The 17,247-nt window shown below is 65.3% G+C and overlaps 1 protein-coding gene across 2 annotated transcripts in view; it reads right to left on the bottom strand.

The window, feature by feature from the left end:
• The window catches only part of SAMD11 (sterile alpha motif domain containing 11), an 18,292-nt gene extending 1,045 nt beyond the window's left edge, over positions 1-17,247 (bottom strand). Inside the window, exons 1-11 of one of the 2 annotated variants that reach the window (XM_036281431.1) lie at positions 16,694-17,247; positions 15,481-15,572; positions 11,771-11,952; positions 10,508-10,558; positions 7,269-7,393; positions 4,341-4,430; positions 4,103-4,240; positions 2,090-2,252; positions 924-1,039; positions 638-716; positions 50-561 (exon numbers count right to left, since the gene is read on the bottom strand). In XM_036281431.1, the coding sequence (XP_036137324.1) occupies positions 50-561; positions 638-716; positions 924-1,039; positions 2,090-2,252; positions 4,103-4,240; positions 4,341-4,430; positions 7,269-7,393; positions 10,508-10,558; positions 11,771-11,952; positions 15,481-15,572; positions 16,694-17,210 (2,065 nt within the window). In that variant the 5' untranslated portion in view covers positions 17,211-17,247. The remainder of the gene's footprint in view (positions 1-49; positions 562-637; positions 717-923; positions 1,040-2,089; positions 2,253-4,102; positions 4,241-4,340; positions 4,431-7,268; positions 7,394-10,507; positions 10,559-11,770; positions 11,953-15,480; positions 15,573-16,693) is intronic. The other variant, XM_036281432.1, reaches the window with a different exon arrangement.

The following is a 17,247-nucleotide window of genomic DNA, read 5'->3' as shown; positions in this document are numbered from 1 at the left end:
GGGTCTCCTTCCACCCCATGGGGAGATCTAGAGCATCGGGGGTGCCCACCTGTGTGGAAGTAGGGGCTGATGTAGGGCACGCCCAGGGGCAGTGGAGGGGGCAGCATGGACCCTGAGAGAAGTCCCTTCCCCTCTGAGCTGGCCCCTCCAGTTGGGGCTTGACCCGGGGTGGGGCCCTGGCCCCCAACAGCCACCATCTCGGAGTCCTCTCCGTCTGAGTCCTTGGGGGGCTCATCTTCAGAGCCATCTTGTACCCAGAGCCCAGCCCCGGTGGTCTCCTTGGGCTCACTGGGACGAGCTGAGGCAGGGCTGGAGCTCCCCTTCCGAGGGGCTCGGCGGGCAGGCTCCCGCGGCGGGGTGGGAGGGCCCGGGCCCGGGGGCCCCTGCGGGGGCAGGGCCAGCACGGGCGCGGAGCTGTGTCTCAGCACCAGCATGGCCCCGCGGCGCTGCAGCTCGTCGGCACCATCCGGCGGGCGCAGCGCAGCCTCAGGCGCCAGGAGCTGCGGCCGGTGCGCGCTCTCGAGCTCCTTCTGCCGCAGCAGCTCTGCCGACATCTCCAGTCTGGACCAGGGAGAGCACAGGGCAGTGTCAGCCCGCGGGGCGGGGCCACCTCCCCCCCAGTTCCCCTGCCATCTACCGAGCCAGGTTCTGCTTCCGCAGGAGCTCCTGCTGCCGAGCCAGCATCTCCGCCTGGGCAGGGGGCAGGAATCCGAAACCTGGTGCGAAGGGGACAGAGCGCGAAGCCAGGTGGCCGGTGGTCCGGAGCCGCCCGGGCTCTTACCCCCAACCCCCCCCACCCCCGTTTGTCCGGGGAGGGGCGGGCCCTACAGAAACACTGGGTCACAGGCAAGCCCGATGGCGCCCGCACGCAGGTCCCCCCCCCCCCGGGGCACAAAGGGATCAGACACTCGCCTACTTCTCACCTGGGGTCTGGCACAGAGCCGAGGGCACCCCCAGAAAGGGAGGCCTGAGGTGGGGGCCCAGGGCGATGTGCGGGGCATTCTGGGGCGACAGCAAGGGGGCCGGCTGTGACAGCTCCCTGTGGACGGCAGGGAGGTGAGCGCCGCGCGCCCCCTCCATTCCCGGAACCGCCCCGCGCCCCCCTTCCGGCCGCCGCTGCTAATTGCCGGCCCCGCGGGCGGTCGAAGCGCCGCTCGTTTCGGCTTCGGGTCTCGCGCCGCCTCCGCCCCCGCCCGGCCCCGCTGGCGGCGCCAATTAATCTCGGCGGCGGCGCGGAGGCGCTGACCCGGCGGGCGGCGGCGACTGCAGCGGTAATTACCGCGGGCGCATCGGGGCCCCGCCTCCTCGCCCCTCGGACCCTGCGCGGCGGGGGCGGGGCGCAATTAGCCGCGATCCCGGCGGCGGCTGCAGACAGCGTCTGGGGCGGGGGTCGCCGTGTCCCGGGGCGGGGCGTGCTGTGGCCGCCGGGCAGCAGAGCCGGGAGCCCCGCAGCTCCTCCCGCCCCGCCTCGGCTCGGCTCGCCCCTCGGCCCCTTCGGGCTGTCAGCCCCCGCCCCCGCCTGGGGTCCTCGGGCCGCGACTAGCCGGGGGCCTCGTCACTGTCCCCGAAGGCTCGAGTCTGGACCGGTGCTGCTGGGGGCAGGCACCTCCGGCTTTCGGGTTTCCAGACCTGGCCGCTCCCCCTTCGGCCCTCTCCACCGCCCTCCGCGGGCTTCCCCGATCTGCGTCAAGCACCCTAACCCACCTGTTGGGGGAGTAAAGCCTTCAGCTGTCAGGGGCACCTGGGTTCAGCGGGTCTCACTGTGGCTCAGTGTGAAAGGGAATCGCCCTTAACAGTCCGACCAGAGGGCTGGTCACCCCCAGGAGCTCGACCCAAGAGTGCTTTTCGGGGCCTCTGCCCAGCTCACAGGGCACAGGAAGCCATGAGCCTCGGGCTAGCACACTGAGGACCACAGGCTGTGTGGCCGGGATGAGGGGGGTTGTGCAGTCAAGGTGGCTGACAAGTAGGGAGGTGCAGCCTGTAGACCTGACCTGCAGAAACCAGGTGATGTCTATCCTCCCCAGCTTTGTACCCCAGAAACAAGCACAATGAACAGGGGGGCCTCTCTGAGATGCAGGCACCCCAGTACCTCTCTGAGAAGGATGGGGCGCCAGCTGGAGCGGTGCCCTCTCGGTGCTGAGCCAGGCCCTGTTTCCGACGTTGACCTGCGGTGGATGAGGGCAGGTGGACTTCCAGGCCACTGGGGCTCCTCACCGCTGCTGCTGCCACCTCCTGCCGGACCCTCAGGAGGTCTGGGGGGGTGGGGGCAACAGCAGTGACCCAGAGGCCAGGTTCCCCCTGGGCTCTCACTCCCCCTACCCTGATGAGCATAGGGCACTGGCCAAGGACACCAAGGAGACCAGGACTGGCGAGAGCATGTCCTCACACTGACCCAGCTGGTTGGTCACTGGGACAGAAAGACAAGCAGAAAGCCATAGGGCAGGGGAGACAAATCATTAGCTGCAACAAGCTAAAGGATGCTGGGGTTGGGGGTGGGAGGCACCCCATGTCTTGGGAGGGGGCCATGTAAGCATTCCAAAGGGACATGGGGATGTTAGTAACCAAAAATGCAGTGGGAGGGAGGGAAGGGAAAACCCAGCGCGCAGGGGAAGCTGGCGGTGCATACACGTTGATAGTGACAATTCAGAAGGCATGGAAACCAAGGCTGCAGGGGTCTCGAGGGGAGGGGGGCGTGCAAAGGCCCAAGGTTGAGGGCGCAGGCTTGCTCCTGGAGGGCAGTGTGACCAGTGTCCGGGAGCTGAAGTCCAGGACTGAGGCTGCCTAGGCGACCCCTTCCTAGGTAACACGTGGTGCATACTCCATCTATGCGTCTGATGCACTCTGCTACCCAACTGAGTCCCTCCAGTCTGCTCAGGGCCGGGCCTCTGAGTCCCCCCGCAGCCCCCCATTTGTGCAGGCTCCCGCCGCCTGTTTATAAATTAATTACCCGAAAAGCGGAGGTGGGTCCTGCCCGGGCCGGGTGCCAGCCCGCAGAGCCCAGCCGGCGCGGCCGCCTGCGTCGATCCCAGTGGGGCCTCCGCGCCCCCGCGCGCGCCGGCGGCCTGGGTTATTTACAGTCGGCTCCGCAGCGGGGGCGGCGGCGCAGGGCCGTGATTGACAGCCCAGCTCCCGGCGCTGCTCCCCGGCGGCCAGCGCCCCCTCCCTCGCGCAGGCCAGCGGAGCCGGCCCCAGGCAGGGCAGGGAAAGCAATTAAAAAGGAAGATTTTTAAATTATTAACATTTGGTGAATAATTCAGGCTCTCGGTGCCTCACTGCCCTGGGGGACAGTGCCTTGTGTAAGGAGAGGAAATCCTGCCCCCTATCCCAGCACCCCCTCGTCCACCTCCAGCCAGAAAAGCCAAGCTCCCCCAGACTAGGGGCTGGGGGTCTGTGAGGTCAGGGTGCATCTGGGCAGGGGGCTGGAGTGTGATCCTGAGATGGTGGCTAGGACTTCCAATCGCCCCTAAGAGCTGGGATGGCCAGATGGCCGGAGCAGTGGGCAGGGTGGGGAGCAGGGTGGGGCAGGGACAGTGCCTCCAGCTGGGCTTCTCCTGAGCACCAGTGAGGTCCTGGTGGCCACATCCCAACTGCTGCCCACCCTGCCTCTGGACTCCGCCAGGGGAAGTTCCAAGCTGCCTGCTTCCCTCCTCTGGGGCCTCCCACCCCGAGACTCTCTGGAGGAGGCACCTGACACTGTCACACCCTCCAGCTGGAGTGAGCAGGCCCGCAGTGCCGACAGGGCGTAGGCAGCCTGCGTGGACTGCGCAGGGGCGTCAATCCCACACCCACTCAGGCTCACCCCGTGTGAAGTGACACGGCCTGCCTGTGGCAAGAGGTAGGGGTGGCCCTGCGGTGGGGGACAGTGGGTGGGGATCTGGTAGGGAATGAAGCCACAGGGGACCTGTTGGAGGGGCTCTGCTTCAGGTGGAGGGAGCAGGAGCGCATGCTCTGCCCAGCTACAGGGAGCTTGCTGATGGACCTGCTCCCAGTGCATCCTTGCTGTCAGCAGTCAAGACCCCAGGGTTTCTTTCCAGGGTGAGGGTCGGCCTCCAGGGGCAGAGAGCTCAGCACACGTGGTGGACGCGTGGTAGAGGGCACATACCGTGGCTGGGGAGCCCCAGGTGGTAGAGACGCTGAGGGTCCTCAAAGGTGCCGGCCTCGCTCAGTGCGGACACCAGCCGGCGGTAGTGGTCCTCGGGGGCCATGCTGGGCCCTAGCTCTGGCAGCAGCAGAGTCTCTGCTTGGGGGAAGCACATGGAGAGGGGTCTTCTTCAGATACTCCACCCTGCAGAGGGTCTGAGTTGTGCCCTCCCCCTCCAGGAACCTGTCCCACCACCCACCTTGGGGGGACTTGCTTCGAGCCTTCTTCTCCAAAGGGCAGTCAGTGCCGACGTGGGGGGAGCAGCCCAGTCTCTTGCCCAGCAGGTCACCTGGTGGAGGGCACAGTGAGCCTCACCCTGTGTCTCCGGGCTTGGAAGGGATGGAGACTGGGAGGGACAGGGAGGGCCCAGGCTCACCCCAACTGCAGCCTTTGTCCCTGCCCAGCCCCAGGTCAGCCCAGAACCACACCCATGGCTGCTCAAGGTGTCCAGGGGTCCTGGCCAGGTCAAGGCCTTGCCTAACCAGAGTCCCAAGGACAGCCGGAGGACAGTCCTGACCCTGGGCTCTGTGGTGTGTATGTGCAGATGGGATGGCAGATTTCTGGTAACAGCCTCAGGTGGAAGCTCAGGACCCCACAGGCATCCGGCTGCCCCTACCCAGCCAGACGGGTGTCCTGTGCAAATGCAGGCCTGCTCAGCACCCTACCAGAGAGCAGGAAAAGGCTCCTGATGTGACTCCCAGGACAGGGGTGAGGACTGGTGGTGCAGGAGCCCATGCCGGGGTGCCCCACATTCTTCCTGCTCAGGGAGGTCTCCAGGCTACAGGTTCTTAAGGCCACCTGGAGGCCCCTGAGGACGGGTGCACCTGCCACATCCAATACCCCTAGGTCCTCCACCCAGGCCACACCCTTCACTGCCCCTAGAAACCTGAGCCAGCACCCTGGCTTTGCCTGTCACAGGCCCGCCCAGCTGCCAAGCAGGCTCTGAGCTCCGGAGGACGCCCTGAGCAGCCTCACCCACTGCTCAGCCCCCCACCCCATACACACACGCCAGTCCCACCCCACTCCATCCCTCCCTGAAGTCCTCTCTCAGCTCCCACATCCAAACCACATCCATCCGTGACCCTGAGCCAGCTGTCTCCATCCCAGTCCCTGGCCCTGTACACCAGGCTCCCTCCTGAGCCCGGGCCTAGGGTTTCCGTGAAGAGTTCAGCAGTGGTCCTGCTCTCCAGGGCCCACCACAGTGTTGGCCGCCAGGCCCTGGCCCCCTCTCCATCTCCCGAGGCTGTCTGGGGGGTGGGGTGCAGGATCTGCCTCCTCTGTGACCCAGGGCCACTATGACACCTCCGCGAAGGGGCACGACCATCAGCTCCAGAGCCTAATTCCTTTTCCTTATTCCCTTAATCTGTCATTTTTATCAGCCTGGGAAGTGCGGCGCGATCAATCTCCACTTTACAGCTGACAGAATGGTGCTAATAACTTATTGATCTTGGCCACCTTGCTGCCACTGGCCTGGGCCCCGTGGCTCAGCCCAGGCCCTGCCCCATCCCTACCTCAGGGGCCTGGCAGGATGGGGGAACAGCCAGCGTGAGGCCCCTGAGGAAGCCCAAGTGGACAGCCCTGTGGCCTCAGGGTCTCAGGCAGGAGGACTGGATGTCTGGCTGTCCCTGGCCTGAGGTTGGGCCTGGGCTGGGTCAATACCCCAACCCGAACACACACTTTAAGGTTTAGCAAATAACCCAGGGCTCTCGCCTTCCTGCGACCTGTTCCCCATTTTCCACCGTGGAACCCTCCTAAACCTACCCTTTCCTATGGGGGTGCCAGGGTCCGCCAGTGAACCCATGTGGTGGCTGCAGCAGTTCCTGCCAGGGGGTCTGGGGCCACCTTCGTGCAGGGACTCAGCCGGGCCGGCAGAAGCAGACACACAATCACAAGAAGCCGCACCAACCCACCTGGGCCCCTCACAGGCCTCCCTGACCTTCCGGCTCAAGGGCCAGGGAGGGGCTGGGACTGCAGGGACCGGACTGACATGTGGCTTCTGGGGAGAAGCAGGTGAAGCCCACGCCAGGGCCACGGGAACGCAGGGAGACAGGGGACTACGCGCTGAGGAGAGGTCCAGACCTTGATGAAACCTGGACCCAGTGCACAGGTGGCACTTCCTGCAGAGCCAGTGTGACCTCAGCACCAAGTGAGTGAGGACACCCTGACACAGCCACGCTGGCCCGAGCCAGCCTGTGGCTGGGGGCAGGGCACACGGCCCAGCTCCAGACAGCGCGCAGGGAGGGGCTGCGGCAGGACATCTCAATCATTGCAGGACTCCCGAGGCTCCGCCCGATCGATGGGGCAATTAGATTGTATCAGCTGCCTGCTCAGCGGCCTCCAGAAACACCCCCTCCCCACAAGGGCCTTCCCAGGCAGGCAGTCCTGGGGCCCCAACAGGATGCGTGGGGGGCCCGGGACGCTGCCCATCCCCTGCCCAGCCTTCCTGAGGCCGGCATCCCCTGCCCGAAAGGTCCCTGCCCAGGGCGCCCAGGACACCCCACACCCCTCCAGCTTCAGCTGAAGCTCAGCTATTCCCCAACTCTGCAGCCAAGTCCTCAGAGGAGGGCCTGAGTCCTCAAGCAGCGCCCCCCCACCCCGATCAACTGCTCTCGAGGAGACACCCCTCCAAGGTGACCCCAGAGCTCCTGGGCGAGCACCTTCCTGCCACCCCTCTGGAGGCCTAGGCCCCAGTTCCCCTCTCCCAGGATGGACTCTTCCCTGTTGAGACCCTGTGCGCTGTGGGGTTGGTGGGTGCTCTGTGCACAGCATTCGCAGGTGCTCCTTTCTGAGCCTCAGTGAGGCCTGCACACCCCTGCCGCCCTGCCTCCCTCTGCCCCTGTGAGCAGGGGCCTCGGTCACTCCAAGCCCACCCCTGCATCAGCCACCATGGAGCCACTGCCTCCGCCCCCTGTCTGCCCTGCTGGTAGGGATTAACACAATTACCATCACATGGAGCCCCGGGGGACAGCCGGCCTCGCCACCTCCCGCCTCCTCGCTGGCCTCCCTGGCTGCCTGCCAAGGCCACTGGGGGTGGCAGCCTCCAGAGCCACTGAGCAGAGACGCCCTCAGGCGGAGCTGCTGTGGCCCTGGAGCTCCTTGCTGGCCCCAGTCCCCCCAGGCTCCTCACCTGCGCCTCCCAGGCCTAGCTCCACGCCGCTTCTCTGGAATTCACAGCGGCTCTGGTGCTCGGGCATAACGAGGCGGCTGCTGCGATGCAGGCTGGATATGAGGGTGGGCAGGTCACTGTCCTGGCTGCAGGAGGCAAGGCAGGGAAGGGGGCCCTGTGAGGCCTGCGCCCACCCTTGGCACGAGGAGTGCCCGTTCAAGCCTGAGGGTGCCTTGTGCACACCTCCAAGGGTGGCTGCTGAGACCATGTGTAAGTGTCCCCACAGCAGGTCCCACCCGGACAGCTGGCACCTGCCAAGTACCTGCTGGGCACGCAGACCCCACCGCAGCTCGGGGGCGGGTCTGTGCAGAGCTGGGTGGGTGCAGCCTTGCCATGCTCTCTGCAGGGTGACCAGGGCTGTGTCCTTGCCCCCTGCTTGGAGGGCAGCCAGCACCCACCAGGAGGTGTGCCTGCCCCTGGCAGCCCGGAGAGGCGCTGGCACAGGCACGAGCACCAACTGCCGCGCCACCCGCGCCATCCACTAAAACTCCTGCGCAGCCGTAGACCCCAACCTCTTCAATAGGGAAACCAAGGGTCAGACCAAAGGCCAGCAGCCATGGAGATGCGCATGCACACAGCCCTGCGGACGTGCTTACGCGGACAGACTGGAGCCTGCTCACCTCAAGGCTCCAAGGAGGACCTCAGCCGGGCCCAGGGCAGGGGGCTGGGGGTAAGCAAGTACTTTACTCTGTTGTCCCCTCATTTCTGTTCCTGCTAAATCAGTCCAGCCCTACATCATCAAAGAACCCCAGAGAGAAGAGGGAGTGAGGAAGCCCCAGTGTGACTGTGGGATGGTCCCCCACTCCATCAGTCGGCACCGAGAAGGGTCACCTGCCACCCGGCTGCCTAGGGGCAGACGCAGCCAGAAGCCGAAAGAAGTCAGGACAGGACAGAGGGGAGGGGGGGAGGGTCTGCCCCCAGAACCCTTGGTCCCTGGCCCACCTGTAACAGAGCCGCCTCCTGGCTGGGCCACTGCGGGGGGACCTCCACAAAGTGACCTGGGACCCGACCCTAAACCTCCTTAAATAGCCTCCGCCCCCTGGCCTGGGCGGCTGAGCAGCTAATCTGGGGCTGGCCCCTAAGCAGATCAGTTTCAGCACCAAAGATGAGAAGGCTGGGCTCCCTCGCCACCCCACCCTCCTCAGGAGAGGTGCCCCCCCATGCAGACAGGGGGGCAGGGAGGGTGGGAGCAGGTCCTTTAGGGGACTAAGTGGCAGCTAATCCACCCCCTGGTCGTCCTCAGCCACTCAAGGGGCGGGAGGCGGGTCAGAGGGGAGCTGCTGTCTCAGCACCAGGGAGGGGCTGGGCCTAGAGGCAGGGCCGACAAGGCCCCTTCTGGGTCCCCAGGGCTCCTGCAGGAGGTGGCTGAGCGGTGAGAACAGGCCCATGGGGTCTGTCCTGACCCAATACAGTCATTAGCTCTTTCACCCGCTGGCCGGTCATTCGGACACTCAGGGGTGCTGCGGCCCCTTGGAGGTGATGCCCAATGGGAACCAGGACACCTCGGTCTCTGCCTTGGGGGTTCGTCCCACAGGCCCCAAGACAGCCTGTCCCTGTCCTGGAAAACCTGCTCTGGTCACTCACTGAGCACATTAGGCCACAAAGAAACGGCACGGATAGCATGAACCCTGCACCTGGCATCCCAGCGTGAGGTTCTCGGAGCCATAAAAACACCCTCACCCGCTGTGCGCCAGGGAGGAGGGCTCTGAGGCTCTGTGGTGGGGCTGGCTGGAGGCAGGTGCACTGGGAGGCTGGGGGAAGCAGGACCCGTCAGACCCCAGCCCTGCCCGAGGGGCCCTGGGCTCCTCCAGGCTCCCTTGGTGACCATCACATCTCAGGGAATTCAACGGGCAGGGACCACATCTGCCTGCTGCCCCCTGCACAGACCTGTCCACTTCAGTGTCAGACGGACAGAGGGACGGGGATAAACAGACAGACGATGGACAGATGAAGATGGATGATGGAGTCAGACTGACAGATGGAGAATGACAGATGCAGAAGAACAGACAGACAGCAACGACGGCAGACAGACAGGCATGACAGAACAGCTCGACCGAGTCTGAAGGACAGGTGGGAGACGACAGACAGACAGAGGGACAGGGAAACCAAGCAGGGCGGGCAGCGTGAGGCAGCTGGGCGGTATGCCTTCCCCAGCCAGACTTGGGGCAGCGTGGGGGCGGGCAGATGGGCTGAGCAGGGCCCACCTCTCCTCTGATAAAAGCCCGGAGAGGATCCTAGCTGCTTCTGCCACCTGTGTCTGGACACCTGGGACCCTGCCCTACTTCCCGAGGCGGCGCAGGGGGAGGAGGGGCTGCAGGCAGAGCTGGCGTTGACAAATGTATCCTGTAGCTTCCCAAGTACCAGCCCCAGATGTCATCAACGTTCATGACGGTTGTAAAAACGACCAAGTAAGTTTGAAAATGTTTTCGTTATAATTTGGCTCCAGACCTTCTCAGACCAGGCTGGGAGTGGGGAGGCCCAGCTCCCACCTGGGCTCCGCCGAGGTCGCCAGGCCCGACCTGGATGCCAGTGCCCTCTGGCCCTTCCTGCAGCCTCCCCAGAAGCCTGGGATGAGACTTGACCCCACTGACTAGAAGCCACAGCCTGAGCTCTGCCCACAGATGACCACCTCCGGAAGTGGAAACTTGGGTTGTCCCCAATGCCCCCAACCTCCTCTCAGGTCCCCTCATCCTTATCACCCTCCATCCTGCTTCCGTAGCCTAAATCACATGGACTGGGCAACCCCCAGCCCGCTGGGCGGGTCTCAGGGCCCCTTCTCCTGCTCCACATTCCTGCAGGCTCCTGTGCCGGAGGACAGTGCCCAGAGGCCCAGCATCTAATGAGCCAGACTCCCCACCTCGTGCCCTCCCCCCCCCACCCCTCATTTCTCCATGTCTCTGCAGACACCCTTTCCCTGGGGAACTCCTATGCTTTCTTCAAGACCCCACTCACTCCACCCCGCTCACCTCCTGCTGGGTCTCTGGGAAGGGGGGAGGGGAAGCCATGGCCTCATCCCTGGGCAGATGGGCTCATGGGGGACAGGGACTCTGGCTCCAGGGCTGGGCTGCCCAGGGTCCACCCGTGCTGCTGCCAAGGCCCAGGCGCAGTGACAGACAGACAGACAGACAGACAAACCACAGACGGAGGAGGGCGGAAGCAGAACACTGTGGGACGAAGCCCGGCCCGGGCGCGGACCCCACCTGCAGGACGTCTCTCGGAAGGAGATGTTCACGTCCCAGTGGGTGTGGACCCTGCAAGGACAGAAGCAGACGGTCAGCATGGCCTCCAGGACGGTGCCCCTCACCTGCCCCAGGCGCCAGCCCCGAAGGAAGCGCGCTGGCTCAGGCCCGTCTCCAGCACCGTCTGGGACCAGGCCAGCACCGCAGCTGCTGCCAGGAAAGGCCTCGGGGCCGCGGCAGCTCCTGCCCTCACCACAGAGGACTGGGAAGCAGAGCTAAGGCCGCCATGTCTCCGCCGCGGGCCCAGAGGCGCCGTGTGGTGCCGGGGTGGGGGCTGCAGCTTCCTCTGCATGTCACTCGTGTGACCCACCCCAACTCCTAGTGGCTAGAGCTACTCCGGCTGCAACCAGGCCGTGGAGCGAGCCGCCAGTACTGCCGTTGGATGTCAGCCCGGCACAGGCTCCCTGGGGTCCCAGCTGTTGCCAACTGGCCCCCAAAAGTGACCACTGCACAGCAGAGGCAGGGGAGACGCCAGGCCCTCCACCTCAGCAGGGGTTCCGGAAAGACCCGCGGCTGAGGGGCAGCAGGGAAGCAGGAGTGGGGTGGGCTGGGCAGTGGAGTCCTGGGGGCCCGGGGTTACCAGGGTGGGAGACATTGGGAAGTGCGGGAGGCCGAGGTGGGAAGAGGCCGAGAAATTCCGGGGAAGCATCACAAGTGCTGGACGAACAGAAGATGGACAGACAGACAGAAGAAGTGAGTGGCCAGAGGGAGGCTTCTCTGCGGGGGGGGGGGGGGTCAGGAGGGTGCACCACACCCGAATGAGATGGGGAGGGCCCGGGGCTGCTGAGGGAGGGTCCACCCAGGCCTGGGGACGCTGCGAGGGACTAGGCACCCCACCCCCACCCCGGCTCCCTGACTGCCCTCCTTCCAGTTCCTCCCTCACACCCAGCAGCTCCGCCCCTCCCCAGGACCCTCCCTGGCCCACTCTGGCCATGGCAGGGACCACCGCTGGGGGTGCCCGCTCCCTGCTCCCGCAGTGCTGACCCAGTCCTGGCGTGGCCCTTCGTCTCCAAGCGGGGGCCAGGGGGGCTCTAACTGGTCCTGTGCAATGGAGAGGCGGTGTGTCCCTGGCCGTCCAGGTTCTGTTTCAGCTGGGGCTGAGCTACAAGCTAAGCTGGGGCCCTGTCCCCAGGGCAAGGACCCCCCCAGGCCTGGAGACCCATCTCGGGTCCCCGCCCGCACCTGAGCCGTGTACCCTCCACACCTGGAGCTCGGGAGAGTTACCTTCTCTTCATGATACGGACGTGTGTGTCGTCCTCCTGCTTCAGGCCCGGCCGCTGCCCACAGGCCGGTCCACTCCCATCGCTGTCGCCATCACTAGCTGAGAAGCTGGGGGTCAGTTCTTTCTTCAGGACCCGAGCAGGGGGCAGGGCAACTGTCCTCTTGTCGGCCAGCCGCCCCCGGTTCTGGGCAGAGTGGGAGGACAGGAAGGTGAGGCCCCTCGGCCCCTGGGTGGCTGGCAGGCCCAGGTGACGGAGCCTTGCTGAGATCAAGCAGGCGCAGTCACCAGCCCATGCCCCCAAAAGTAGAGGGGCGCCAGCCTCCAAGACAGGCTCCATGGTAGGCAAAGGCCGCAGCTGAGCCGAGGGCCAGAGCAGGGGGACAAGGCCTCGGCAAGAGCCCCTTCACGGGCGACCCTACATCCTGGACAGGGCTGGGCTCAGGTGTGGCCCTGGCAGGCTGCTCTGGGCACTGCCTTGTTGAGACTCCACACTCCAGGCAGCCTGAGTGTGGGCGGACCCAGCTCCTCAGAGCCCGGAGGGGTCACCCGCCTGTGTGTCCTGTCCCTCCTTGGACATGCAGTGCCCTCTGTGTGCATGTGTGTGCCTGGCAACCCTACTCCGATTCTGTGAACCCCCAGCTGAGACCAAGCCACGCAGAGCCCAGGTCTCAGGGGGTCTGAAGCCTGAAGCCTGGGGCCTGAGCCTGCTGCCCCCTTGCAAAGTGCAGGCCTGTGGTTCACAGGTCACCTGGCCAGGAACCGGGACCAGCTGGGTGCCTCGAGCCCTGGAGCCCTGAGCGAGCCAGGCTTCCCCGAGGCCCCCCACCCCCACCCCTGTGCTCAAAGCAGGGCTTCTAGGCACGGAACTGCCGGTCCTGCGCCAGGACCGCAGACCCGCAGGGCACTGCGCACAGACGGTGTGCTCAGAGATCACGCACACACAGGCAGGTTTCCTGCGCACGGCACCGTCCAGCGTGTCCGGGTCCCGCCACCCAGGGGCAGAGGAAGAGTTAGTGGGTAGGAAGCTTTTTCTTATTTAATAACAGGCCACTGGCTCAGGAAGGTGGTGGGGGCCTTGGGATTATCTAACTCTCCTCCTCAGTCCCAGGGGCCTCCTCTGCTCCCCTTCTCCCTGTTGCCAGGACCACGCATCCCCGTTACACCCCTGAGCTTGAGAAGCAGGGTGTCAAGGACCTTGGCCTCCCTGGACCAGTGTCACCCTGGACTACAGAGCAGCTACGCAGCCACTGTCCTCCAGAGTGAAGGTTCTCGTCAGACGCAGACCTCTGTCACCTCCAGACCGTGTCCCCACCCCTGGCTCCAGGAGCCCCCATTCCTTCTCCTCCATCCCTTCCTTCAGCAGTCTACCTGGGACACCCTCCAGTCTCCTCTCTGCAACACTTAAATGAGAGGACGGGGTAGCGGGGGCCGGCGTGGGCGTGGGGTGCAGCCTGCAGACGAGCCTGCTCTGCGGCCCCTCTAGGACCCCGGCCCAGAGCTCCACCCGCACCAGCAGAGCATGGGCGAGGCTGCGGGGTGACCAGTCTGGTCCCGGCCTCCACATGCCAGCCTGGGCTGGGAGTGTGTGCAGCAGCTCAGCGGGGGGTCCCCATCAACTCTGCCCTGAGGGAGCCTGCTGCAGGCCCCGCCAGGACCGCCTCTCCTGCCTTCCTGCCCAAAGCAAACCCTCTTAAGAGGGAAAGGAAATGCACCGCCCTCTGCTTCTCATCCGAGGGAGCTGGTGGTTAAGGCTGCTGCCTGGGATGAGGCCAGACCTGCTATGCTGGCCTGGGGTGCTCCTGGGGGAGGGGTCTCAGACGCGGAACCAGGATGGGCAGCCCTGACCCTGGCCAAGGACAGGGGACATCACGCCTCCCACGAACACCAGTGACCTCAGCCACTCACCCTTGCTCAGCAGCACAGATTTGAAAACGGGGCTGAGTCTGGCCAGTGTGACTCAGTGGACTGAGAGGTCCCAGCTCGATTCCCAGTCAGAGCACATGCCTGGGTTGTGGGCTCGATCCCAGTGGGGGGCGTGCAGGAGGCAGCTGATCGATGTTCTCTCTCATCGATATTTCTCTCTCTCTCTCCCTTCCTCCCTCTCTAAACAAATCAATTAAATATATTTTAAAAAAGAAAACTGCCCCCAGCCAAGTACCGGTGGCCCCCTCGTGGCTGCGTGATCCCTGCGCCATGTGCCCACCCACGTTCTGCCCTGGGCTGTCTGTGACTGCAGTGTACACACACCTGTGGACTTGGCTGTGGGGGTGGGGAAGACAGCTCTGCGTGGAAAAAGTGAAGGCTGGAAAGACAAGGAGCTCCTTCTTAAGAGAGGGTGTGGGGACCGGCCTGGGAGGGACCAGGCCCAGGTCTGAGCCATCGCTCACGAAAAGCAAGGATCTGGGAGCCCCAGACAGGCAGGCAGCCCTAGACTGTGTCCCCATCCCTGTCCGAACCACCATCCAAGCAGTGTCCACGGGAGACCGATGCCGGGCTCAGGCCCTGCTGCTCCATTCCTGTGGGAGAGGCAGGGCTCTTCCCACCTGCACAGAAACTCCAGACCAGCCTAGATGGTGCCCAGCTGCTGGAGAAGGTGCAGAAGTGGAGAGACAGCTCGGTCTCTCGCCCCAGGACGGCACGGTGGCCGTGGGCGGGAGGTGGGCTGCCTGGGCACACACACTGGGGAGCCCAGTGCGCAGGGTGAGGAGCTCCTGTCAGAGCATGTCTGCGGTGGGCATATGAGAGCCCCCTCCGCTGCTCCACTGGTGTCTGACCACGTGTCTGTCCTCACAGGTGTGTCCGTGGCTTCCCAGCTTGCCCAGATTACTTGCCACCAGGGCCCAAGAGGAACCCAGGACACCCCTCCCCCACCCTACTGCTCTAAGGAAGAGGAGCCTAAGGCCAAGGCCAGGGACCTCAGGCAAACAACCAGCCTCTGCCCCTCTCACCCTTTCCAGCCAGAGGGTTTTGCTGAGTGGTGCCAGCAGGGGGAGCACAACCCACCCACCAGCAGCCAGGGCTCTAATTGGCTCTCCCCCCAGGGGTTCAAAATTGGTCTTTCTCAAGATACAATTTCCTTTCCAGATCCATCCTCCACCCACTGCTGCCTGGGGGACAGGTGCCGGGGCAGGCACAGCACCCACTGCTCAGCTCTCCCAGGCCCTGAGGGGCTCCTTGGATGTCGCCCCTGGGCTGGGGGCCCCACACCAACCTCCAACCAGCCTCAGCTCTGGTTGCCCAAGGCCCACCGAGCACAGAGCTGCCCAGACAGTCCTGCACACCCAGGGTCTCCTCCGGCAGGCTCCATCCAAACCCCAGAACACTCATGAGGACCAGCCAACACTGGGTCAGACCCCGGAACAAGCATCACCCTAGGATCAGCACCTCTTCCAATCTGGGCCAGATGACATGGTGACCCCCAGACTGGTAATGGGCAGAGTCCCCAAGTCAGTGGGAAGACACTCTCCAGGGAGGAACCTTCACACCCTGGGTTGTTCCCAAAGAAAAGCTTCAGGAGAGGCAGGATCCAAACGGGTGGGGGGTTCTCGATGCCACAGGATTCCCACTCCAAGCAAAGTCGCCCCTATTTGCCCTTGGGGCTCCCTCCTGCACACTGGCAGAGTTGAGGATAGGATTCTGGATCTTACAAAATATGCCCATGTTCCATTGGGAAGAAAAAGACCCCGAAGCCCAACTTTCTCCCACATCTCACCACCGGGGAGGATATTCGACAGCCGGGACAGTCGCAGATCGGAGGGTGCACCTGCAGAATCCCCTTGGACATAAGCGTCTTCAGACTTTTCCCTGCGAGGAGAGCCAAGGCAGGACCAGTGAGGGAGTGGGCGGCACTCGGGCACTTTCGGGGCGCAGTCAGCAGCAATGCCCAGCCCCCTCCCAGCACGAGTGTGAACACCCACCGCAGTTCAACTTCAAACCTGCCGCCCAGCCCGGCCGCCCACACCACCCTCGGGATTTGCAGAGCTCAGAAACGGCAGATCAGGCGAGCACCGTCCCCTGACCAAGGGCAGCTTCTTCCTCCTCCCTCCTGCGCCCCTTCTCCCGAGCTCCACCCTCTCCAAGCTGGTCCGCGGGAACCCCGAGAAGGGCCGAGGAAGGTTGAGCCCGGGGACAGGTGAGCGGCGCAGTCAGGACCTGGGGCTGCACCCGACCCCGCAGCGGGAAGAAGGAAGCCACTGAGGAGCCGCGAACCCCAAAGTCGAACGCCACTGGGTCCCTAACTTTCTAACTCCCCCCACCCCCGCTCACCGCCCTTCTCCTGCTTGCCAGCTCAGGCGCCCACCCGTCTCACCCTTGGAGCTCGACTCCTGCAGGAGCCCAACAAGCTGCTCCCAGCTCCGCCGCCGCTCCTGCTCCGCGCGCGTCCCCGCCCCGGCGCGCGACCCGCGTCCCCCACCTGCCTGCGCCACCCCTACGCCTTGCCCTTCTCTCCAGCAGCGCGCACCCGCGCCCCGGCCACACGTGTTCCCCTCCACTCCCGCCAGAACCCGCGGCTCCGCGTCTGGGGGTCGGGGTGCGGGGGAGTGTCCTGCCCAGCCGACCTCCCGCCTGCTTTCCTGAGTTCCCGTAAACTTCCCCTGCGGCTCGAGGCTCAGGGATCCCGCAGACCTTCGGCGCGTAAGGAGCGGCTGGCTAGTGAGCAGCAGGAGCCCAGGGCACCGCAGCGGGAGCTGGCGAACGCGGAGGCCGAGGGCGCTCTGCCGGCGTCCACCGAGCAGACTTTGCTGCGGTTGGGGGGCGGGGGGTGGGGCGGGGGGAGTGCCCCTGCTGCAGCCCCGGAGTTACAGCGCCCTCTCTGGGCGGCGATGGAGTTTCCCAGATGGCAGCATGAGTGGGGTTCGGACCCAGGGGTCTTGGGGAGCCGAGGGGAGGGACAGAAGCGGCCCGCGGCCCCCCTGCGGGCGCACCTTTGTGGCGGATGCTGCGCTTCCAGTCCTTGGCGGTTTCTCGGCCGCTGACGAACTGGAACTCGTTGGGTGTGAGCCACTCGCCGCGGTGGCGGATGGATGGACCCTTGCTGCCCTGGCAGAGTTTGCGCACGTAGAGCAGCGCGCGGTTGGCGCCGCACTCCACCTCGATGCACGGCTCGCCGTTGTCCAGCAGCGGCTGGAAGTCCGGTGCCGCGGCCGCAGTGGCCGAGAAGCGCTCGAGGGCCAGAGGGTCCCGGGGCAGGTGGAGGTGTGGGGCGGCCTCGTGCACGCTCAGGTAGGCGCGCGGGGCGCGGAGCGGCGGAGCCAACAGCGCCTCGTAGCCGGCGGTCGCGGCAGGTAGCGGGGCGGCCGGGGGCAGGGCGGCCACGGCGGGCAGTGGCGCCAGGTAGCCGGGCAGCGGCGGCAGAGGCAGCGCCGCCAGGGTCGGATGGAAGGTGGCCAGAGCCAGGGCCAGGTCTTCGCGGCCCGGGAGCTCCTTCTTGACCGCTGGCATGGCGGGCCAGTGGTCCTGCAACCTGGCTCCCCGCCGC

The sequence above is a fragment of the Molossus molossus genome, unplaced genomic scaffold (genome assembly GCF_014108415.1).
Source record: "Molossus molossus isolate mMolMol1 unplaced genomic scaffold, mMolMol1.p scaffold_m16_p_35, whole genome shotgun sequence".
NCBI classification, from domain to species: Eukaryota; Metazoa; Chordata; class Mammalia; order Chiroptera; family Molossidae; genus Molossus; species Molossus molossus.
Note: the sequence above shows the minus strand (reverse complement) of the source record. Positions and strands in the feature narration are given on the sequence as shown.